The following is a 24,864-nucleotide window of genomic DNA, read 5'->3' on the forward strand; positions in this document are numbered from 1 at the left end:
CTCCCGCCAGGGGGACTGGAAGCCTCGCGAGACTTGGGGTCGGGCTCGGCGTTGCGTTGCTTAGCGACGCGGAGGACGCTCGCGGGCCCCCAGGCTCAGCCCCGCGGTCGGCGGCCCGGAGTCTCCTACCATGGGGGACGGAGGCGGCGGCCGCGGCTGCGGGACCACCGGGGAGCTGCAGAGGCGGAAGCAGCAGGCGCTGGAGTACTACCGGGAGAACGACGTGCCGCGCAGGCTGGAAGAGCTGCTCAACGCCACCTTCCACCTCCAGCCCGCCGACGTCTACGGGCACCTGGTAGGGACCTGGGACAGCACCCTCCTCCCTCCGCCCCCCCCCCCCCCCGCGCGCTGCGGCAACGCGGTGCGCATGCGCCGCCAGGTCGCGCATGCGTGTCGCTGCCGCCGCGGGGTTGGCGATGGTGGCGACGCGGGCGATGCGGGGAGGCGATCCTGAAGGGCAGCCGCAGAGCGGGGAGCCTGGGGCGGAGGAGGTTCCAGGGAGAAAGCGGTGGACAGGGAGCAAGCAGCTAGAGGATAGCGGGCTCCAGGCGGATTTGTTGCGACGGCGACAGCTCGAGGCCGGCCAGGCTTCCTCGCGGCCTCGGGACCGGCCAGGCCCCGGCTGTCAGTTGTTCTTGTAAACACAGACCTCATCGCAGCCGCGCAGCTCTGTTCACCCTGATCACCTCCAGCGGCCTCCCCTGGATCACGGGATTTGGCCTTGGCCAACCGGGGGGACCTCAGACCCAGCCCGCTCCTATGGCTTCCAAGTTGCATTCAAGTCAAGCCTGGCTCCTGCCTGGATGCCTGGTCCCGGCCTGATCCCACCTACACGTAAACTTCCATTTCAGATCAAAGTCTTGGCTGCTGCGCCCTGGACTGCTTGTCCTTCAGCGGGCCCAGTCCCTGTAGCATTTTTTTTTTTTTTTCTTTTTTGGATGCACAATGAGCTCCGTGCCTTTTCCTATATCACCTTCCTGGTTGCTGTGCCCAGTGCAATTTCTGGCACAAACCTTAGCCCCAAGCAATGAGCAGTTGAAACAAAGGCAAAGCGTTTTCTCACTTCCAGACCAAGACCTACCTCCTGGAAGGCAGCGTGGTGGGGACTAGTAGGAATTTGCACTATGGTGAGGTATGACAGGAGCAGAGCATGTAAATGCTGTGAAGAAGCCAGGTGTGTTTCCAGGGTTCAAAAAGCACATTTTATGGAGACAGTGGATTCAGAGAAAACTTGAGGAATGATTGTTTTTCTCTCAGGGCCTATGACATCAAAATTGGGGATGGAATGAGGGCAAAGTGTGTATGGAGTTCCTTGTGTTAAGTGCTTTATATGTTATTTCACTTAATCCTTGGGACCCCTGTGAGGTAAAAATTATGATCCTGTTTTACAAATACAGAAACTGGCCCAGTGAACTTAAATTTTCTCCCAGGGGCACAATGAACAGGAGGGAGAAATCAAACCAGGTCTTTGTCCCAAGTACCCAGCGGAGTGCCTGGTCCATGGTGGACACTCCACAACTATTTCTAGGATGGATGAGTGAATGAATGAATGAATGCTACTCTGAATTCCACTATTTCTTGCTAGAGGAAATCTTGAAAATTAACTTGTCTAAGCTCCTCATTTTACAAAAGACACGGAACTCTTGTCTCATGGCTACTTAGAGCAAAAGACTGGAAACTTGGATTCTGGTTTCCTGGTGTAATGCTCTTCTTCCCAGTCTATCAGGCAGCCAGGACTTTAGTTTGCATAGCTCTCCGAGAGTTTATACTTTGGTTAGAGACAAAGCCATATTTTTTTTTAAATGGATACTAGTTAAGGTGATACATAGTAGTGTGCTAGACTGAGGGACAGATCACTTAAGCTTATTAAAGGAGTCAGGGTTGGGGAAGATCCCTGTAGGCTATAGTGTCTGGGAAAGTTTTAGCTTGGACTTTGAAGGCTGTTAAGGAATTTGAGTGGGCAAAAAAGCAACCATCTTTTCCTTATCACTGCCCTAGTTTGAGCCTTCCTTATTCTCACCTAGTCTCTCCTTTTATTGAGTCTGTCCCGCATGGTTCTGCCAGAGCAACGTTCCGGATCTTAAATCTGAACATAATTCTTTTGTTAGAAACTCCTGTGGCTACCCTTTGTTGGCCAAATAAGATCCAACACCTTCCGGTGTGTGATTCATAGTGGTCACCTCTGCCTCTGGTAACCCTCCCTCCCTCCCTGGCTCCTCCATATGGCCCTCTTTTCCCTAAGGCCCGAAGTTTCCCACTTCCCTCCCCTTTGCTTGTCCCAGTCCATCTACCAGAAGTATCTACAGTGGACTTCCATCGTCCGCCTGTTGAAATACTGCACCTCCTCCAGCGTTGAGCTCAAATGCCATTTCTTCTCTTACATATTAGAGGATTCAGACCCTTGTGGACAAAAGCCATACTCTTTATTTCTTCCTCACAAAATTCACAGGTGAAAAAGTGTGGGACTGGGAATCAGGCAGATGCTTAGCCCTGTACTAGCCTGTCATCTTACTGGTCCCCAAGGAACCATACCACCAGAGTGAACGGACTTGTGTGAGTCCCTTCCACATTGACTCAGAACTTGGCCTTGGGACTTGCTTCTATCAACGGCACATTGGCAGGCATGATGCAGAGGCTTGGTACGTGCTGCCATACAAGCCTTGTGGTCTTGGAACACGCCCTTTTAGGATCTAGTCATCATGCTGCTGTGCACAAAGACCTCCCATTACCCTGCTGCAGAGACAGGTCATGGAGAGAGAGGCCCTGGCAGTGTGAGACAGGTCCAGAGTGCTGAGTCATGAGCCTGGTGTGCTTATTAGAGAGCCCTGTACCTTCTGTCTGAGCTCCCGAGTAGAAACACCATCTCGATATTTTTTGTTCAGGCTCCTTGAGTGGGCTCGCCACCTCAGCTTCATTCTCTTTCTTCCATCTCGTTCTTGCATCGCTTCCACATGGCTCCCACTCTTCTTCCACATCAATGAAACTGCTATTCCTAAGGTTCCGACAATCCGTTTGGATCACGTGATTCTATGCATGAACCGATGGCCAGTGCAACACAGCCTCTGCACAACTCTGCACCATTAAATTCTCAGAGGCCTTGCTGGGGGGAATCAGAACTGGCCCACTTAAGGTTTCTTAAGTTTTACTGCAGCCATGTTCTAGGGACCAGTTGACTCAAGTATCATGGAGGGACAGGTGAGGACCAGCTAAAGAATGACCCAGGGCCTTTAGCTAAGAAATGCATGTGAGTTTCTGCTGAGAGTTGAAAAGAGAACACATCACTCCATGTACCGGAGCCTCAGCATCAGGAGACATCCAAATCTCCGTGAGGGAGGGCGGGGCAGTTCCCACAGAGCAGCTAGGCTCATCCTGGCGTGAGGAGGACACTCGGGGGGTGGGAGAGAGTTTGTTAGAAACCAGAGTATCTGTGAATGACCTTTCAAAAGTAAATTAGGTGTGGTATCCTGATTTTCATCTTTCTGTGTTGAAGGCAAACTGCTTTTCTAAATTTGCGAAGCCACCCACCATCTGCAGAGTGGTGGGGAAGCATGTGCTGGACGGCCTGGGGCTTCTCACCCTCCAGGTGGGAGTATTCTGCACCATTCAGAACTTCCCCAAGGTACGAGGCTCTTTGCTACATGTATTGTCTATTTTGTGGGAAATGAATGTTGTGAAATACAGTCTTTGTGAATCACACCCTCACCCACAAACATTTTTCGGTCGGCACGTACATAAAGTATGAACCATACTATCAAGCATGATGGCTTTATTATATTTCAGTGTAATAGGGTACAGATGTGACATGCTAACTTGAAGACCATCCAAGGTGGAGAAAGGAAATGGGGTAAAAATCCCTTTAAAACCTGACATTATTACTGTGATGAGTTCCATAAATCTACAGATAGGTTTATAAGTTGATATATTTATATGTAGATTCTATATAGATTTAAAGATGTGTAGAGTGAACTACATAAAGAAAAATGCATTTTCATAATTTTAATAATTCATTTTAATTGCTACATTTTAGTAATTCCTATGTATTATTAGAAACAATTTTGCTACAGTTTCCGGAAGGAAAGTAATTATGATTAAATCTGTATATTTTTCGCTATTTATTAGAGAGCTAGTGATAAAAATGAACTTAATATAAGGCTTTTCTAAGAGGATTTTTGTTGTTGTTGTTACTGCTGTCAATCCTCAACCAAAGATATTTTCCCGTTGATTTTTAGAGAGAGTGGAAGGGAAGGAGGGAGGGAGGAAGAGAGAGAGAAAAAAAAGACACATCGATTGCCTGGCCCAACTGGGGCTTGGGATCGAACCTGCAACCAGGTATATACCCTTAACCAGGAATCAAACCCACGACCCTTCTATGTGTGGTTCCACATTCTAACCACTGAGCACGCTGGCCAGGGCCTAGGGGGATTTTAACAAGGCAATAATTTTAAATGTCCCCTGAAGTTGGGTTCCATCGTATTTCAAAAGCTATAAAAATGCCTCAAGGAAAATTATACGTCCTCCTTTTCCCTTTGAAAGTAGCGATAAAACATGCACATTAAAAGCCAGGCACGTTTCCCATTCTCGCCAGAGGTAGAGAAACGTAGAACACATTGTATTCCTCTCAGTACATTTGTTCTGTGGTGATGGCGACTCACTTCGAAGTCCACGAGAACGCGGTGCCCGAGCTCGCTGAGGCAGTGGAGGCAGAGAGGTTGGATGCCGTCGGCATCGCGGTGCAGTGGGTCAACGAGACCATCACCCAGGAGCTCCAGGGCCTGGCGCCCTCCAGCCAGGCGGAGGTGGACCAGGTGCTCAGGTAAATCTTCCACTCTGAAATGTAAGTGTGCAGTCCTAGCCGGTTTGGCACAGTGGATAAAGCGTCAGCCTATAGACCGAAGCATCCTGGGTTCAATCCCCGTCAAGGGCATATACATGAGTCACAGGTTCCTCCCAGGCTTGAGCCCTGGTGGGCCATGTGCAGGAGGCAACCAATCAATGTGCTTCTCTCACATCGATATTTCTCTCTCTTTCCCTCTCTCTTCCACTCTCTCTTAAAAAAAAAAAAAAATCAATGGAAAAATATCCTCAGGTGAGGATTAAAAAAAAAAAAGAAGAAATATAAGTGTGCAGTATAAATATATATGTTTCCTTTCCATTCACCTGTCAATAAAACACGTCTGTCATATCCACAGGACACAGCAGTTAGTCAGTTAAGAAGCCTATGCCAGAGCAGCAAACTTTAGCATAAAATGTTGCTTTTCTTCTGAAAACCATTATTAAAATTTTACTGGGTACGGCCACATAAGGACTTCCAACCGCTTTTCGTGCACTGAGCTTCCTTCGGATTCAGTGAAAAGATTCTCAGGAACAGAATTAAGATCGGAGACGATGTGGGGCAGTGACGTTAAAGTCCCTCCCTCCCTCTCCCCATCTCCTCACATGCCCTCATTGCATATCCCAGGGCCTTCATATGGTCACATGAATGAGTGGCGCTCATTTTCTGTCCTCCAGACAAAGGGGTCTTCCATACCTTGCCCATAGGTTGACTCTGAAATGTGAAAGCCAAGGGACTGTGTAGTGGGGCTTTGTGAGTACCGTCCGGTGTCCAGTGAAGTAGAGGCTGGCGTTAACTTTTCCTTTTGTGCAGGTCCAATGCCACAATCTCTTGGCCAAACGAAGGTCAACTGGACCCTGTTTCTCTGAGCTTCACCACTTGCTTAGTTGTACATAACATTGTATTTGAGTTTGCTTCAGAATTGGATCATGACCCTTGTAAAAAACCTTTCTGTAAAATTAGTTTTGGGTTTCTGAATGCTATTACACCTATTCCGTGTGTGTGTGTGTGTGTGTGTGTGTGTGTGTGTTGTTTGTTATTATATCCGCAGCCATACCTTTATTCTATACATTACTTCTTTTCTGGAGCTTTCTTTCCCCAAACCTCCCATCTGGACTGGCTCCTCTCTAGGCCCACTACAGAGATGCCCCAAGACGTTCCTTTCCTGTTCTCCTGTTGCCAGATCCCAGGTCCTCCTCTTTCTTAACTTGCTGGGCTACATCCTTTAAAAGTAAGAATGAGAAAAGGATGTAAAGTTTTTGAGTTATTTCATGTGTGAAAATGTCAGCACTTTGCTGTCATGGTTGACAGTTTAGCGGAGTATAGAATTCTTGTTTCAAATCAGTTTCGCTCAGCACTTTAACGTCACTGCCCATTGGCATCTGGATTATTAATTAGTCTGATGCAAATTAGATTCCCATGTCTTTGTTGACTTATTAATGCTTTTTTTTTTTTTTTTTTTTTGTCAACGGGAACTTTTAGCCTCTTTTCATTCTGTGTGACTGAAATTTTATATAGATGTGCCTCAGTGAGATTTCCCCAAAGTTTTTTTAAGCCCCACCCTCCAGAAAAAAGAAGTCCCTCACATGGTGCTATATATTTCATGGTCTATTCTTGACTCATTTTTTTTCTTCTGATGATCATTTATTGAAAAAGAAAATTCAACAGCCCCTAATGAAATTACATCTTCAAATTTACTTTATAAAGAGAATCAAATCTCAGATAATTTAAAAACAAGGCTGAAATCTTTAAACATTTATTTCCAGGCCAAAATTAATTTCAATTCTTGAATACAGTTTCATGAATAGCGCCATTATATTTTGGCCTTGGAAACTGAAGCTGATTGTTCTTAAGTAGCTAAACAGCAGGGTTAAATATTAGAACATATTGGGGTCCCCACTAAAACATGACCAAAATCACCAGGGATATTCCAAAATATGCTACTCGACAGCCCTATTTTCTTGCCATTAAGGACATTCTTTGAAAGAAAAGTGCAAGAAGATAAGGAGAGAAAAGATTTGGAAAAGAACCTGGAAAACTTAGCGCTACAGCTACCTTCATCTCTGATGCTACCACCACAACCAACTCCTCCTCCACCTCCGGCAAAGAAAAAGGGACAGAAGCAAGGTCAGCGGCTTATCACCTTGCAGAACCTTTAGTAACAAACGTGTTGAGGAAAAAAGGCTGAAGCTCAGACTGGCTTGCTGAGTTAGAGTCTCTTAGCTCTAGACCTAGTTTGGGCTACCAGCCGGTACCATCCATGCTCCACGCCACTTCCTTGCTTGAAACGTCTGTGTTGGGCCATCATCAGGGTTTTACCCCATCTCCCCTCCCGCTCCGTTCATTTGTTAATTTATCTTTGTAAGATGAACATATTTCTTACCGAGAGGTGAGCGTTTACTAAATACACAAAGTAGACTGAATGGTGTGGCAATGCCGGAGACAGGCAGGGTGGCAGGGGGAGATCTTTAACTGCCCCTCGGAATTTCCATTAGCTCATCAAGAAGCCACTCCATAATTTAAAGGTAACCAACATTTTCTCAGTCCTATGTAACATGTTAATAAACTATGTATTTAGGACACTTTGCTATCGTAAAGCAAATAATTGAAGTCATCATGCCCTTTGCTCCATGCCTTCCAACAGTCCCTCCTGTAAGTTAATTCTGGAGTTGCTGCTTGTAACAGTATTCCATATATCTGTTTAGCTAGAACACACTCTTTCGGGGCATGGACCATGCTTTGTTCAGTTTAGCACTGCCTAGCATGATGCCACGTGCAAACTAAATACCCACTTCCTGTGGGTTCCATTGGATAAAAAACCAGAACCAGAAAGGGACCAAAGAGACTGAGGAGACAAAGTCTCTTATTTCACAGGTTCAGATGCTGAGGCCTGGGATGGGGAGGAGAATTGCCTTGAACAAAAATAAAAATTAAAAAAAAAAATTATGTTAGACCAATCTCCTGGGAGGATGAGGACAGCCACTACTGAATTACATGTAGAGACCATCAATGGATCGTCATTTGGTGGTTGCTTTTCACTGACACAACTTGGAACACAAGAGAACATACAGCACTTTGCTCTCACAGTTGACAGTTTAGCTGAGTATAGAATTCAGAGGGGCCAGCAACTTGCTAAACATTTACTATGCGCTAGGTGCTTACATCTTATTCCACTTATCTTACCTGTTTGACCCAAGTAGCTGTGGGGAAAAGGAGGAGAAAGGAGGGACACGAGACTGATGATGGATTCTGTGGTACCTGCTCAGCCTGCGGGGCCGAGAACCTATGAGAGTGAAAGATGAAGGATGCTGGCTGGATGGCTGGATCTGAAGGCATTTCTAAAAGAAAAAAGGCATTGGCTGGGGGTTGGTGAGAAACATACATAGCTTTAGGCATGAAGAGATGTTCACCATCAAGCTGGGTATCCAAGAGCGGTGGTGGTATAGAGAAAAACAAAGGATTTGGAACCCTCTCTTTTTTCACTTTCTGACAACTATCGGGCAAATCTTTTGATATCTCTAAGCCCCAGTTCTGTTAGATGGGAATGTGGGATAACAATATCTGCCCATGTTGGATATTCTACAGATTTCTTAGAGGCGAAACCCATGCCTAAGGATGGGGCATTGGGGAGTGGTAAGTGAAATCAGGTAACCTGTTGGGGGTTGAGGTGGAGAATATGTTATTCTCAGGCTCAACCTTTCCTTATGCTGAGCTTTTGTACCTGTAAAGCCTTAAGAAATAGAATTCTTCAAGTCAAACATCCTAAAAAGGAATGTTATCGATGCTTTTCCCTCCAGGTCGGAAGACTTCTGTCTTGGAGAAACCTCTTCCACCTCCGGAACATGTTGAGCCTGTGCTCTGTGGCAGCATGGCCATAGGGGCGGTGTCACTGGCCATCGCCAAAACCAGCGCCTCTCTGGACAGTCACCCTCTGTACTTCAGTATCGCATCCCTGAAGCACCAGGTTAGTCTCCATTACATTCCGTCACAAGTAAGGAGCCTGGGCATCTCAGTCTGCATGGACCATGTCCCTCATCTCCTCTTGCTTTGGTTCTGTTTCAGGAGAAACCAGCAAAGCTAACGATTCCGTTGCTCATGGTATCTCTGGTCTGCTGTGGGAAGTCATCGCCTGGGAAGCTGAACTTGATGAAAGAAGTGATTTGTGTACCCCATCCTGGATTAATGGCTAAACAAGTACCTCCCATGATCTCAGGCTACTTCTTCTAAAAAAGATACACTCTATCATCAATGAGTTTTTAAGTGTAGACTTATGACTCCAAGGGAGAGGGAATTAAATGTAAAACGAGGAATAATATTGTAACAAATCAGGGAAATGGGAAGAAAGCAAAACCTCCAACAAACGGGAACACAAATTAGACCCCCTGGGATCTCTGGTTCATTACAGTGCTGACTCATGCCAGTGACTCACAGGGCAGCCACTTGGTGTAACTCCGCAGGCCTTCTATTGGGAGAGCTGAGCTATCTGGTCTGTGCACTCCAGCAGCAGCAAGAGGGAGCTGGCACTTTCCCAGCAGCCCATTCTGCCAAGTTAGAAACTCCAGGGCCCGAAGATGACAGATGGCAGATTGCCAGGCACTAAGGGAGGGTTAGTGCTTGTTTATGGAATATGGAATGAAGGAACCCTAAGTTGCACTTTTACCACTTAGCGGTGTGCTATTATCTATATTGTTCATGTCTTGGCTGAGTCATTATCCTTTTTGTTTTGTTTTGTTTTGTTTTGTGTTGTTAATACCTGAAGATTGAGGTATGTGCCCTTGACTGGAATCGAACCCGGAACCCTTCAGTCCTTGGGCTGACGCTCTTTCCACTGAGCCAAACAAGCTAGGGCAATATCCTTCTTTGAAGTATTCTACTAAGTAGGTATTGGGGGTTCACGTCCTAAAGGGGATGTATAGGGAAAAAGCACAGGAAGCTCCATCCCCTCTGCTGATACAGAGTGATACAGTGAAAAATCATTGTTTTTTAAACCCCAAGATTGTCTGTGGTAAAGAATTATGTTTTAAAGAGAATAACCATTGCCTCCCAATTTGTCATTTGCAGAAGACTAGGGTTTATCTCTGGCTCACCGTCTGTCAGGTCAAGTTCAGATCCTGGCGCCGGGATCTTCCCTGTAGTGAAGACTCGGTATGCTGTGTGGGTACCAGAGCACTGGCCCGCCGTTCATTATCTGCCTTCCTATGCAGATCCCACTGTCATCAGAATATGCTTTTCCACTTTTTACATGACCGTGGGTTTATAGGAACTCAAATACTATCATGCAGAATCCCTTCGTGGCCTGTGACATGTAGTGCAAGAAGGTCCCATCAGGAGACGTGAAACAGAGTGAAGTGAACTTGATCCAACCATCTGAACCAGCCAGTTCTGACAATGGAGAGAGGATACGGAGGAGGAAGAGCCTCTATTCATGTTTGATGGACTGGAAACTGAGGGCTGACGATTAGCATTTCATCTTCTGATTTCGTAGACCTTGTCAGGGACCCTACAAATATCCCGAGTTAGAAACAGCTGTGTGTAGTGAAAATTTTTGTATTTAAAACTTCTAGACTGCAGTTGTGGAAGATCATGTTTTTTCTACTTACAGGGTATGGAGATGCTTATAGGAATTCAGAAACAAATAATCAAGACAATTGAAGCGGTAAGTAAAGAGAATCTACTGCATCTGGTTCCTGATGCTTATATAACTTCTAGTGCCCAAATTATACTTGGCTATGGAATTAAGTCAATGGTGTTATATGGAAAATGTGTTCATTTGCTTTGGGTTTCCCATATGAGCCAAGCTTATAAGCTGTGGATCCAGCTTAGAGTGGTATTAAGTCTCATTTTGCTTTCTGAGACAGCTGGCTCTATGCTAAGATCATCCTTAGGATTCATAGGGAAAGGATTTGGCCCCTAGGATGTGAGAGGCAGTTTGGAATAGCAGTTAAGGCACAGGCTCTTGTTTCTGCTTAGAGCTGGGCAAACAAGTGCCCTGGGCCAAGCAGCCCGTGAAGGGGAAGGTCACAGAGGCAGGATGGCAGGCAGCTGTGAGTTCCCAGCTGTGCCACCGTTGCTGGGCAGGGCTGAGGCCAGGAGAGGGATCCGATCCTTTTCTATAAATTTGCAGATGTGGTACAGAGTTCCCAAATACCCCTCCACCCGGTTTCCCTCAATGTTACAGGACATAGTATAATAGGACTTAATACCACGGTATGTTTGTCAAAACTAAGAAACCAAAATGGCACATTGTTACGAACTAAACACCAGACTTTATTCAAATTTCACTGATTTTTCCACTAATGTCCCTTTCCCGTTCCAGGACACAATCCAGGATCCCCCGTTCATTTAGCATGAGGCTCTGCAAGCCCTAGCCCTTCAGCCTCTGTAGGATGGGGCCTGAGACACGATAGCATGGGGACCTGAAGGAACTTTGGCTCCAATGCTGTCTTGCCATCACAGAATCCATGAAGGTGGTGGCACTCCCTCCCGTGTAGAGATGGGTCGGGAGCAAGCCATACAGTTGACCAGAATTGCTTTAAGCACCAGCTTGGAGCCAGGTTCTGTGACACTATTCACAATGCAGTCCTCTTTAAGGGTGACGCACCTGCAGATTTGGACCAGTTAACCCTGACCTTGCACTCTGCTTTGCCCCTCATTAGCTGTGTGACAATGACTACCTATCTCACGGGGAGACTCTGAGGAGTGAATGAGTTCAATACAAGCAGTGTGCTCAGAGTAAAAGCTGGCATTACCAGGAGCAGTACATACTGGTGGTTGTTATCAGAGCAGGTGGAGGAAATCCGGGCTGGAAGGATGAGGAAATCAGGTTATCTGAGCTTGCTGCATTCAGCCCGGCTTTCAGACATCTTACTGCCTTTTGCTTATACAAGTAGCCCACGAACGTGCCTGTGAAAATTCAAATACTGGTAGAGCCGGTCACCCCTGCCACCTGCTCCCCACCGTGCCCATGTCTGCCTTGTTCACCACTGTGTCTCTCCTGCTCCTCTGTTGTTTCTCCCAGGGGAGAGCTAGTTCAGCTGACTCCAAAGAGCAGGAGAGTTGTATTTGCACGAACTTGAGTGTGAACCATACCGATTTTTGACAAACATGACCCCATTTATAACCAGTAAATACTGGACATGCAAGTGCAGCCTCATCACTCCCCCAAGCTGTGGGAACGTGTCTTTGGGAAATACCTTTGCTGTTCATCTCCACTGACTTTAACACACCTCAGAGCCACCAGAGTTCATGGCCCTTGGTTGTTCTCAAAAGCCAATTACCCCCCCCCCCCCTTACTTGTAGGCACCCTGATATTTGAAACATGTTGGGCCTGTGGTCTTATCCCTCACGGGCAAGGAGGGGACTTTGTATGAGTAATACTTTATTTATGTGAGTAGAAATGCATGAACAAGCATCTATATGCCCCACAGATATGATTGGAGGCAGGGGTAAAGATGAACTAGTGGGAACATGTGCCTGATTTTGAGAAATAGTTTAGGGTTTATAAAAGCAGGGAGTGGCTGGCATGATCCGTGTGTGTGTGTGTGTGTGTGTGTGTGTTTGTGTTTCACAGTGTGATTGCTGGGCTTCAGAGGCCAGAGGACCTGAGCTTTGCTTGCTGCCCACAGATAAGTGATACCCCACTATCTTCTGTCCCACAGCCCCCTCCTCCAAAAGCAGAGACGAAGAAAGGGCATAATGGAGGCAAAAGAGGTCAGGTCAGTATATGCCTTTGGTTACCGCCCTTGTATGTGACACAGTTCACCCATGCATTCCCTGTTCCTTGGGCTCTCCCACAGTCACTCTGCTCCAGGACTAGGGCTAATGCAGGGGGGAGAATGCCCTTGACCAGGAGCACCGAACCAGGCAAGTGAGAGCTGGCATACCATTCCACCCTCACCTTTCTGCCAGCAGGCTGGGCCCGGCCTTCTCTGCCAGCAGGCGTCTGGCCAGCCGACGTCTCAGAGGAGCGTTCTGAGTAATAGGGTTACATTGGAAACCCGAGGCAAAGTGTTGGGGAAGTTGACTCTCTCTGCTAACGAGATGAAAGACGTATCAGGTGCTTTAGATTGTAATCATATGACTAGGAGAGAAAGGCACAGAAAGATAGCCACTCCTTACGTCTGGTTCCCAAAGGCACTGGGGCACCATTTCAGATTTTTCCAGGAGAGTTAGGCACACTGTTCTTGGGGAAATGTGCCATGCTGGCTGCAAGAGTCTTGGGAGACAAGTTGAACTTGATCAGTTGGTCCTTTGGTATTGTGGGTGCTCTGAACACAAGAATTTCCCCAACTCTTCCTTTGTGGAGTAGAAGGTTCCTCTCACTAACATCAGAAATGTTGGATGTACTGAAGGGTCCCGGGTTTGATTCTGGTCAAGGGGCATGTACCTTTGTTACAGGATCGATCCCTGGCCCTGGTTGGGGCATGTGTAGGCGGCAACCAATCTATGTGTCTCTCTCACATTGATGCTCTGTCTCTCCTTTCCCTCCAACTCTCTCTAAAAATCAATGGGAAAAATATCCTCCAGTGAAGATTACAACAATAAAAATGTTGGATGGTTCTTAGAATTGAGTAGGGCTATTGCCAATAAAAAGGGGATATTTATATCTACAGGGGTCTTCAAACTACGGCCCTCGGGCCACATGCGGCCCGCAGAGGAGTCTGATCCAGCCCGCCAGGTTTTTTGGGCAGTGAGCGCAGCCGAGGTGTTACAGTAGGAATTAGTAGTTCATATAGTCCGGCCCTCCAGCTCTCTGAGGGACCGTGATTTGGCCCCCACTTTAAAAAGTTTGAGGACCCCTGATCTAAGATCACACTTGATCTTGAGTGTGGTTCACACACACACACACACACACACACACCCTTAAGCCCTCAGAATTACTGATTTTGCTTTGAGTTGTATAACACAACTGCCCAGTGGCGATTCATGACACAGGCACATGGAGGCTGACTGCCCAGGAGAAGCATGTGGCTGCCTTGCCCTGGGGTCCTTTGACTCCTCAGATCTTCTTCCACTGAAATCCATCCTCAGCTGCATCCTCTGGGCTGAAGTCCTCAATCCTTTTTAAAATGGATCCTCTCCTGAAGGAGGGTGGCAGTGCCCAGTGTCAGCAGTTATATTCCACTAAAGGAAAAGGGAACCCGGGAAAGAGCAGGTCTGGGGAAAGAGGGCAGAGTGAGGGACAGCCTGGAGATTCACCAACCTGGCGGTGCGACTTGAGGGAGCCAGGGCAGAGCCAGTAAGCAGTAACATGCGCACCCAGAAGACAGGAAAGTGTGTTCTCCAGACCCTGCTTGAAACCTCGGCAGTAAAATAAGAAAATTACCCCCAACACCACGGGGCAAACCTATGCCCGTAGGTCACCCAGAGGTGAGTGGGACCAAGAGAGAGGATTAATCCAGAACCAGAGGAGTGTACTTCTCTCCCCCCCTCCCCCCCGAGTTGTTTCTAAAATGTGCCCAGCATGGGAGACTCCCCGAAGGTGACGTGCTGTGTTTACACTCATCATTTCCCCTTGACCTCTCAGCAGCCCGTCACTGGCAGGATGTCCCATCTGGGCTGCCTGACCCTCAATTACGACACCATAGAGCAGCCCCTGCTCCTCATACAAGGGATCTGTGCGAACCTGGGGCTGGAACTGGGGACGAATCTGTACCTGGCCATCAACTGCGCTGCGCATGAGCTGGTGGACTATGTAAGTTTCTTCTCCCGAACACTTGCTTTTTGTTGACATCACATTACTTTAAAGATAGAAGTCAAAGGAAGAGCTTGTCTGTGTATTTTTCAAACAGATCCTGTTTTGTTGTTGTTCATTTGAGGGGGAAGGGGAACCCCAAATATAAATGGAGTTGAGAGAATAATATAACCACATACGTGATTTTTAAAATGAACAGAAAACATCCTAAGTATATATAGACATTCTATAATAAAGGTGACTGTAATGGGCTGCTTACATTGCAATCATGAGAGCCACTGAGACATAATTTCATGGACTGGGATGTTTGGCGGAGTACAACCAATTGGTTGGTAAATGCTGAATTTGTCAAGCGTGAAAAGTAGATTCATTGTAACTGTGACTTGACAAATCCTTCTAGACACATGGCCCTCGAAGTTTGTGCCATGACTCACTTTTTAAATATTTCCAAGTTATTGAAGTTTATTGGCATATTTGGAGAATATACCCAATTAAGCCCAGCACAGCGTTATCCACAGTCTGGGGTAGGGCAGAGCGTTTGTGATGAAGCTTCACCTAGGGACCACACCACATGAAATTATTTTTAAAAGCAAGAGAATGGAAAACAGGTTTCATTTAAGAATGTTGTAGCCCTCACTTCCTTGGGGGACTTTATCAGCCATTAGCCTTTAAGTGTGGGAAATAGTTATGTTAGGAAAGCTATTACAGATTGGCTATTTTACACACATACACATACTTCCCATTTCCAAATACATAAATGCTGAGTCCAGGTTTTAGAAAATGCCCAGCACGTTCATATGCACTTACGGTGACTTGGTAACTAATGTCAAATTCAGGGGATATGACCAAATAGAATTTCACTTTGATTTAGAATTCTAACTTTCAACTTCAAAGGAAAATCTGAACAGTATATAGGAACCCTAAGTTTCAGCTGATTTCTAAAAGTTCTTTTACTTTTCTAAAGAAACTAAGCACATAAAGGAGTGTTTAATGTACTTTCCTATTTTTTACATAATGATTGGTTCCTAGGCATACCATTAAGGAAAATAATTGCATGTTTTCATCAGCAACGTATACCAACAACTATGAATATACTGACTCCTGGTGCTGACTTGAATGGGTATTTATTGCTCAGACTGAGTAAAATATTTTAGCTTGACATCAGATAATTCTTACACCAATATTAGTTCAAAGTCTAGCATCTCCTTACTGACAAGATAAGGGTTTAAAACCTTCAAGTATAGAAACTAAAAGTTCTTGCCCTTCGCTGGTTTGGCTCAGTGGGTAGTGTCAGCTTGGGAACCGAAGGGTCCCAGGTTTGATTCCAGTCAAGGGCACGTTCCTTGATGCAGGTTCCATCCCCGGTCCTGGTTGGGGCAAATGCGGGAGGCAACCAATCGATGTGTCTCTGGTTCTAGCGAGTGGGCAGGTTGGTGTGGCTCTAAGTTTTATGAACTTATATTGTTGCCCATTTACCTAAGCACCACGTCATAAACCTAAGGAAGAATCATGCCCCTCCTACTCTTTTCTTAGTTGTTTTTTTTTTGTTTTGTTTTGTTTTGTGTTTTTGTTTTTTTTTTGTGCAGAAAGCTTCTTCTGAAGTCACTGGGGCATCAAAGGGGATGGTGACTTGCTTTCCCCAGGTTAATATGTAACAGATGTTACAAATAAAAGGGGTACATTTCTTATGTGAACATGGCCTGAAAAGAATCTGCTTGCAATCTTTTATGTGAAATGAATGAACATGTATTTGAACCCCATTTTTAACATTTGAGGGATTCGGTGCTTACCCTCTACTATCTTCCTTACGCTCGCCAGAATAAGGGGAAGTATGAAGTGATGTCGGGAACGTACAAAAGCACCACTGAGATGGTCGACCTGTATGTGGATCTGATCAGCAAGTTCCCTTCAATCATCGCCTTAATCGATCCTTTCAGGAAAGAGGTAAAAGGATTCACCTTGGATTTTGTAATAAAAGCTCATTCTTTCGGATCTGTCATTTGAAATGGGTTGAAATTTGGGCTGGGGATGACTTGCTTGCTTCCGGCATTTACAGGAAAAGGCACTTCCTAAGCAAACGAATAGAAACACAATGACCTAGGAGTGTGCATGTCCACAGAATGAAGCAAGCTATCCCAGGCACTTCAGGAGTGTCCGTACATTTACAAGCAACTTAACTGATGGCCACTGAGCCGGCTGTGCTAGCTGGAGCCTCAGTAGGCTAATCACAGATCATTTTCAAGTGCTCATGGCGACAGGACTTCCACTAGGCCAGTGGTCTGCAAACTCATTAGCCCACAGAGCCAAATATCAACAGTACAATCGAAATTTCTTTGGAGAGCCACATTTTTTAAGCATAAACTTCTTCTAACGCCACTTCCTCAAAATAGACTCACCCAGGCCGTGGTATTTTGTGGAAGAGCCACACTCAAGGGCCAAAGAGCCGCATGTGGCTCGTGAGCTGCAGTTTGCCGACCACAAGCACTAGGCCAACTGTTTTTAACCTAAATCTAGTTACTACACATGTAGGAGAGTAACAAAGCTATATATATATATTTTTTTTTTTAAAGCTTTGATTTATTTTAACCTATTCAAGCTGGTGCCTCTAACAAGGGTAGTTTATGCGCCACAGAAGACCATCTCTCTCCCTTTAAGAGCAAAACTGAAATTCTTGATGTATGAGTGTGAGAACCATTAGATACACTAAACAGACACCCTCTCTGAGATAACGCAAGGTTTCACGTTTGGGGGCAGGAAGAACGCCGTGTCTGGCTGGGAGCCCCAGGGTCTCTCAGTCCCGCCTTCCCTTGCACAGCCTTAGCTAGCTCCACCCGGCGCTTGCAGGAGACAGCCTGAGCCCAGCGCTTCCATCTTGTCTGCTTACCAGAAATAACAGCGGCATCTTCTAACCAGCCATTCCTTAGCAACATTATGGATAATAGAGCGGGTGAGGAAAGCCTGGGTTTGAAGAGCTTCAGAATCAACGTGGAGAATAGCAACTAATGTGGATAAACATTTTATTCACTAAATCTTTACACTCAAATGTAATCGTGTTAAGTTTCTGCTCTGAGAAGCTCGTTACTCTGTGTGGCTGTGGTGTAGGCACCCTCAGCTGCAGGTGTGAAAGGAAGCCATGGCATGTTATCTCAGAAAGGCGTACAACTGTCTGTGCTCTATGACTCCTGTTGCTCTGTGGTTGTGCTCACTGCCTTGTAACGCTCCATTCTTAACTATTCACCAGGACTCCGACCAGTGGGACAGCCTCTATAATGCTCTTGGTTCCAGGTGTTACATCCTTGCGGGAAGCGCCTCCAAAAGCATTCCCAAACTTCTAGAGGAAGGCAGCATCCGCACGCCCAGGTCCAGCGGGCGGATCCTAACACACACCAACCAGACGACCGTGTCTGACTTGGTGGCCATAAGCAGCCTCCTGGACAGTGAGTACGACAGCAGCGGTCGCAAACTCAGCATGAGCTCGGTTATAAAAGAAGCGGGAAACAGGCTGTCCGGTGGCTGAGAAAAAGCATGGGATAAACCTGGGAAGGAACAAACAAACCCCACCGCCTATGGGAGAAAAACAGCGCCCCTGCCAGCCCTCCACAGGGAGGACATCTCCTTTAGAGAGGGCACCACGAAGGTTTTTTTTACAGAGAGGAAGAGAGAGGGATAGAGAGTTAGAAACATCGATGAGAGAGAATCATCGATCAACTGCCTCCTGCACACCCCCTACTGGGGATGGGCCCGCAACCAAGGTACATGCCCTTGACCGGGATCGAACCTGGGACCTTTCAGTCCACAGGCCGACGCTGTATCCACTGAGCCAAACCGGTTTCAGCTTGAGGTCTTTCAACATGTTGCTCCCTCAGCCTAGCATGCTCTGCCCTGTCCTGTTATGTCACTTGTACTCCTGACCCTTCAAGTCTTCTTGCCTTAAGTGAGACCTCTTCTTGGCATATACAGGGTGGGGCAGAAGGAGGTTTATAGCTTTGAGTACATGAAGCAGAGTTTATTTCTGTATTATTCTTTATTATTATGTTATTGGCCATACAAATAACTGGAAACCTCCTTTGGTCCCAGTCTGTGCTGCCTTCCCTGACTCCCTCCACCCCTTGCAGTAAACCTTTCTCATAGCAGCTTATTTCCCTTCGCAGTACTGGTCACCATTACTCGTAGTTATTTAACGCCGGGTACCCACCACTTGGCTGTAAACTTCCATGAGCTCATGGGCGTCTGGTTCACTGAGGCCCAGTCCCTGAAACATAAATATCAGGAAGTAGGCAGAAGGCTGGGCTCAGACCCGGAGCAGGACTCCAAGTGGGACCGGCATCCAGGGGCCTGGGCGGGAGCCGGAGAGAGCGATGAAAGGCCTGTAGACCCCGGGCCGGAGGCTGCCCCGGGCCAGGGCCCACCATCACTCACTTCAGATGGCGGCTGTAGCTCCCGCCTCTGCACACACAGACACTGTCCCTGTAGGGAGAACTTGGGCTCACACTCCTGTAGACTTTGGTAAATTCCAAGGAGGTTAGAGATCCCGAAATGATTAAATACTCTCAAGGCTGCTCTTCTGATAAGTCAGCATTCAGAATGACAGGCTCCTTGGAATAAAATTCTACACAGTGAGTTATAAAATTCATTAGGTACATCAACTCCCCACTCGATGCCCTTGCACTTAAGAGTGTCCTGACTCAAAGATGCACTTTTCTTCATTGAACAAGCATGAAATTGAATGATGGCATACATCTGTGGTACATCTTAGACATGCTATCAATCTAATCTGCGCATTTCCCCCCTTTAGTGGTAATAATGGTGAATCTTAGAATTTGTCATACCTTAAATGTGATGAAATGTAGCATTCATTTAGTATTTAGCATCCAAGCTACTGGAAAGGGGTTAACAGATAAAACCAGGGTTGGGGGGAAGGGGAGAGCAAATATTTGGGTTATAATTCTTAGGTGGTCAAACAATTGAATCGTCATGGGGAAACTCTGAAATCTCTGGACATTTTTACATATTGCTCTCAGAGGCTCATGCATATGCAAATTGCTTCTGTACCATGGGAAGCTGAAAAGAACTACTCTGCCCTGCCCGCAGGTAAGAAGCACGTGGCTGTCTTCGGAAGCATGGACGGGGAGTCTTCTGATGACAGCCTCGTGGACCTGGTAAGTGCTGAAGGCTGGTCCGCTGCAAAACCGCCCAAACACTGCTTTTATCGGGAACTGGTATTCAGAGAAATACAGGCTTTGGCGGAGAAAGTCCTGTAACCTTTTACAAAATAGGCCTGCCTCCTCCCTTTTGCGAAGAGCTAAACTTTGACCTTTTAAAAAGAAGAAAAATGGAAGTCCCGGGGGAAATGATGAGCACACGTAAATGACTGGGCTGTGTGCCTGCCGTCTCACCCCCTGAAATGGAGTGAGAACGGCCAGCGTGTTCTTAGGTACAGTCAGCGTGTCTGCACGGCTAGTGAGGTGTGCGATGCAGGCACACTCTCTGTTTGACACCCTCAGCTTTAAACAGGCCCCCTTGCCTATGTAAGACAGAAAAAAAAAATGAAGTGACAAGAGAAACACCCAAGTAGCACACGGGAACAGTGTCCTTTCAGCAAAATGTGACTTCTCCATTTCAAAAAAGTTGTTTTTTCCCTAGCTAGTTTGGCTCAGTAGATAGAGCATCAGCCTGCGGACTAAAGGGTCCCAGGTTCGATTCCTGCCAAGGGCACGTGCCTAGATTGCGGGCTCGACCCCCCAGTAGGAGGCGTGCAAGAGGCAGCCCATCAATGGTTCTCTCTCATCATGGATGTTTCTCTCTCTCTCTCTTCCTCTCCCTTCCTCTCTGAAATAAAAAAAAATAAATTAATTAAATGAAAATAAGTAAGTTGTTTTTCCCCTGCTGAAGGCCGTTGGACTGGGTGTCCAGTTTATCAAGTTGGGAGGTCTTTCTCGCGGAGAACGGGTGACCAAGTACAACCGCATTTTCGCTATAGAGGACGAGCTTGTCCAGAACGGAACGCTGGGTATGTGCTGCTTTCTGGCTTTGTTTTCCCTCGGCCGTGAATAAGAGGACAAAGATGAGGAGAGGGGGCATAGAAGTCCCCCGGCAGGAGGGCAGGGGGCTCCAAAGCCTGGAAATAAGAGCTGACAAACGAGGATGGCATTTGCCACAATGTGCATTGTGTCCTTAATGGGTTATCTATTTACCTGAATGTTTAAAACTCTATGCTGGCTGTTCGCCTTGGTAAATAGGCTGCGTGAAGCTTTTCAATAGAATTGATTGGTTGGAATCTCCAGGCCTACCTTTTGTTGCAGTACAAATCATAGCCGAGGTCTCTCTGCACGGCCCGGGAAAATTAGAGGAAGGTTTTCCTCGGGGCCTTTGGAAGCCACTCATTTTATTTAAGACAAGCAGGCGGCGTGTTCACTTTAATGCTGTCCTTTGGGAAGGCTGTGGTCTCGAGAGAAAAGAACCTTAGGACAGGAAACCCTGGTAAATTTGCATGAGCCCAGTCACCTTGTATGCTGGCCTAACTGGAGAGAAACACTCCAAATATGCAATTTTACTTTTTATATGATTGATGGCGATGGCCAAAAGTACATCGGTAGCACATGGAGACATTAAAAGAAACCAGTAGTTACGGTGGAATGCTAAAGCTACTTTGTACTGTAAGATAGAATAAATGAATGGATATACTGAAAACAGTGTACGTTATTTAAATAGCGCTGACAACTAAGACATGACAGTTTCTTGCATTATAGAATGCAAGGTAGATGCATTATAGAATGTATGGGAGGCAAGGAAGCAGTCCTACTTTATGACTCAATACATACATGAAGGAGGAAAAAATACAGAAACCAACAGAACTTGAGATTCTACATTTGTCATGTTTAACATGTGTCACAATCTTGAAACACACCAGAAGATTCACAGAAAAGAAAGATATAGTTGGGAGACCATCTCTGAGTCACATAAAGGTAGTCAGAAATTACTGTGTGTTGTTGGTGTGCGACACAGGCTTGTGGTTTCAAACAGGTAACGTCATATGCTTCCTACACACCGCCTGGTGATTTCCTATGTCCTACTGACTCGTGGGAGCCTTAGCTTCCTTCCATGACTTCTCACACCCCCAGCCAGACCCACCACGGGGAAACAGCCGCTTCAGGGCATCACAAAGGACGCTAGTGACCGGGACCAGCCCTCGCTGGTGGCAGTGCAGGCCCCCGGGCTTTCTGGAATGGACTCACAGATGAATATTTATGAGCACTGCTCAGACACTGGCAGTGCTCCATAAATATGAACAAACCAAGCGCCGGGAAAACGGCTAAGAAAACACGGTCCCTGCCCACGGGGACCAGACCGGCACAGTCTAAGTCTGCACTCGCTCAGCCTGGAGTAGTAGTCAGCAAGGGCTTGTGCTCATGCACAGAACTGGCCTTCCCTCTAATTTATCTTCTTCCCCGTAGCCTTTCCTGTTAAGCCACTGCCCAAGCCCACTGCATGTAGAATGTCCCAGAAGGTTGTGTAAGTGTGCAATGCACACCGAGAAGACCAAGTGTATTGCAGTTCATGTGTAACCAAAACCGGCCCATCTGAATGGTTCTGGAACCCTCTCTGATGGTGGAGTGGCACCTCTGGGCACTTCTGAGGATGATCTTTAAGTCAGACAATGTCAGAATGGGCACCGTTGGATGAGACAGTAAACATTATTGTCCTTGCTTCCTAACAGGTTTCAAAGAAGAACTCACCTTTGTCCAGCTGAGCGAGGAAGACGAAAAGGCTGCCGAGGAGCCGGTGGCCGAGGCTGCCCCGGCCGGTGAGCTGCCCGGGCGCCCGGAGCCCATCTTCCCCACGGAAGTCCCAGCCTGAGCCCGAGCACCTTCTGGACCGGGCTGTCTGCACCCACGGGCAGCCACTGCCATGTTCTCAGGCCGGCGCGTCGGAAGTGTGTCTTCTTCATGCTGGTTTTGTTCTAAAACTTCACTGACTCGTCTCCCTTCTGTTCCTGCTTCTCCTTTACCATTTGGTGAAATACACATGTAGCATTTCCGCCTGTCTGTGGTCTGTGTCTCACCGCCGTCACATTCCCAGGGAGGTTTTGTGTACGCACCTGCTCTGTTCACTGGGGAGGGCAGGGGGTGACCTGGTGAAAGTATCCGGAACTTCTGTCGCCAGCTCCACGCTCAGCACAAACACCTCCCCCTTTACAGAGGAAAACGTCTCTGAAAAGCAGATCTTTCCCACCAGGAGCTCTCTGTGCAGGAACATGTGAGCACCTGTGTCTACCTTACACACCTGTGCTAGGAAGCACAGACACGGTTATGTAGCCAACCCCACGCAGAAGTATGGGCGTTTCGCCATCCCGTGTAACAGCCAGGCAGGTGCCTTTGCCCCAATTCCCTCCTCTCTCTATGTTAGTTTTTCTTATATTATGTATATCCTTGGGAGTCTCCTTCAGTCCTTCTTGGGACAGGAATGAGTGTAAGTGAGTAAACACATGCGTGGATGGATAACTATTCTTAAGGGAATTAAATGCTCACTTATTTACATGACAGCCTGACAGGTGACTGAAGACAGTGCACCTGACAGGTGACTGCCCTGCCCCGCTGTGAGCCAGCAGAGAAGGAACAGAAATGAACTCACTCAGTCACGGACCTACAGATACCACCTGCTTTGTATGGTTTAGACCACATATGTCAAACACCAGGCCCGCGGGCCAAATCCAGCCCGCCAGGCCTTGCAATGTGGCCCGCACCGTGCTGTCATCACTGCACTCCGCTGTCAGTTTATGACATTGTCAGTTTATGACTGTTCAGTAAACCATTCGGCCCGCGATTTAGGCTGGATTTTAGATTTTGGCCCCTTCTCTGATTGAGTTCGACACCCCTAGTTTAGACTCTCTGTTAAATGTTATCGTTTGCTTTACCCCCAAAATTATATAAATTGGTATATACTGACCTGTGGGAGAGTTGGCTACATGTAGATTTCTGGTATATTCTATATGTTTTCGCTAAACACTGAGGACCTCTCCTCTGGCAGAGGACTAGCAGGGAAAAGTCATGGTCTGAGGCCCAGGCCTTTCCCTCCAAGCAGTGACTCAAGGTCGGTTGTGGGGCCGAGTCTCCCAGAGCCCGGGCAGGAGTGGGGTCTCACTCAAGCCAGAAGAAGAGCAGCCAGGCTGTGGCTGCTACCGCCTCTCCTGCTGCTTACAGCAAACGGGGTGTGTGTGTGTGTGTGTGTGTGTGTGTGTGTGTGTGTGTGAGAGAGAGAGAGAGAGAGAGAGAGAGGGAGAACCTGGAGGGAAAGTCCATCTTAAAGGCAGGAGGAACAGACTGGGTGTTCACATAGCCTTTGCACATGCAACATGGGTGTGCATACACAATTGCATGAAACATGGGAGATCATAGAGGAGCGTTCCCTGGAACTATGCTACAAATTATAACTGGATGACTGAAACCAGAGAAGAAAATGTACAACTAAGTAAATAGTTAAATAAGGTTAACCAATGAGGTGACTGATGATCTCAACCCGATCAGCACTTTAACTTCAATACAGAGTGCAGCCCGTTCACCTTGACCGCACCTGAGGACCGGGGTCACCAGTGGGCAGGTAGCATTTTAACTTAAACATGTTAATGCGATAAGCACTCCTTCTATTTTCTCTCTGTGTCTACATTTATTATGTAATAGATAACAGATACAAAGCATATACATCACCTGTAAGATACCAACTGTAAGAGAGATGAAAGAAACTAGTCATATCCCATTTTAAGAAATGACAGAGGGGTTGGGAAAGGTCAGTGCATGGAAGAAACTTCCATCCAGCCCTTAAGTGGGGACTGCACGGTGACCCTCCCAGGGTCAGTGATGATGAGGGACGGCCATCCTCCCTCCCCAGCTTAGTTCGGGGCGCATGCAGGAGGCAGCCAATCTATGTGTTTCTCTCTCTCTGGAAATCAATGGAAAAATATCCTTGGGTGAGGATGGAAACAAAAGAAAAGGCAAGAAGAGTCAAAATACCAGTTTCTGCCAGCCGCCTGGCCTAATGCAGCCCACCACATGGTCACTTCCGACCCTGGAAGCGAGGCTGCTTCTGTGACCTCGCCGTTCTGTCATGTGTGTGATGGACCAGGGAACGGAGCACACATCCTCCTGGTCCTAGGTGTGGATGGCACACCCCAGTGGGCTGAGCACAGACACGGGAGGGAGGACAGCACGAAGCAACAGGGAATCCAGTCCTCAGGATACCCCACGTTGTGGGTTATTAAAAATCACAGACGTTATCAATACTTCCGTCATTTCCTTTCTTAAAGAATGTCCGACTTGGGGAGCTGAACCAAACATGTCAATAA

General features: G+C 47.0%; 2 protein-coding genes across 8 annotated transcripts in view; one reads left to right on the forward strand and one right to left on the reverse strand.

The window, feature by feature from the left end:
• HSPA12A (heat shock protein family A (Hsp70) member 12A) overlaps positions 1-320 on the reverse strand; it is a 104,183-nt gene extending 103,863 nt beyond the window's left edge. For 2 of the 5 annotated variants that reach the window (XM_084903740.1, XM_084903735.1), the window contains exon 1: positions 130-263. Coding sequence is in view for 1 of the 5 variants with exons in the window: in XM_084903737.1 (XP_084759863.1) it covers positions 130-132 (3 nt within the window). In the remaining 4 variants the exon portion in view is untranslated. Of the gene's footprint in view, positions 1-129 lie in introns of all 5 variants that reach the window. The other 3 variants (XM_084903736.1, XM_084903738.1, XM_084903737.1) reach the window with 3 other exon arrangements.
• On the forward strand, positions 1-23,181 carry ENO4 (enolase 4). Of its 3 annotated transcripts, none has more exons than XM_084903752.1 (14): positions 1-295; positions 3,491-3,619; positions 4,623-4,813; positions 6,804-6,958; positions 8,629-8,795; positions 8,894-9,025; positions 10,434-10,487; positions 12,490-12,546; positions 14,358-14,525; positions 16,344-16,469; positions 17,767-17,962; positions 19,617-19,684; positions 20,418-20,535; positions 22,243-23,181. In XM_084903752.1, the coding sequence occupies exons 1-14, from the start codon at positions 131-133 to the stop codon at positions 22,380-22,382; spliced, it is 1,866 nt and encodes a 621-aa protein (XP_084759878.1). In that variant the 5' UTR covers positions 1-130; the 3' UTR covers positions 22,383-23,181. The 3 variants fall into 3 exon arrangements, with proteins under 3 accessions (XP_084759878.1, XP_084759879.1, XP_084759880.1); XM_084903753.1 differs by having other exon boundaries at positions 14,361-14,525; XM_084903754.1 differs by lacking the exon at positions 20,418-20,535.
• The last annotated feature ends 1,683 nt before the right edge of the window (positions 23,182-24,864 follow it).

The sequence above is a fragment of the Pipistrellus hanaki genome (assembly GCF_964339955.1).
Source record: "Pipistrellus hanaki genome assembly, chromosome: 14".
Taxonomy (NCBI): Eukaryota; Metazoa; Chordata; class Mammalia; order Chiroptera; family Vespertilionidae; genus Pipistrellus; species Pipistrellus hanaki.

Excerpts from the sequence above, each read along its gene's own strand:
- ENO4 (XM_084903752.1), top strand. The coding sequence starts at position 131 with ATGGGGGACGGAGGCGGCGGCCGCGGCTGCGGGACCACCGGGGAGCTG. Across the intron at positions 8,796-8,893 it reads TCGCATCCCTGAAGCACCAG|GAGAAACCAGCAAAGCTAAC; the intron begins GTTAGTCTCCAT and ends GTTCTGTTTCAG. Across the intron at positions 14,526-16,343 it reads CGCATGAGCTGGTGGACTAT|AATAAGGGGAAGTATGAAGT; the intron begins GTAAGTTTCTTC and ends TACGCTCGCCAG.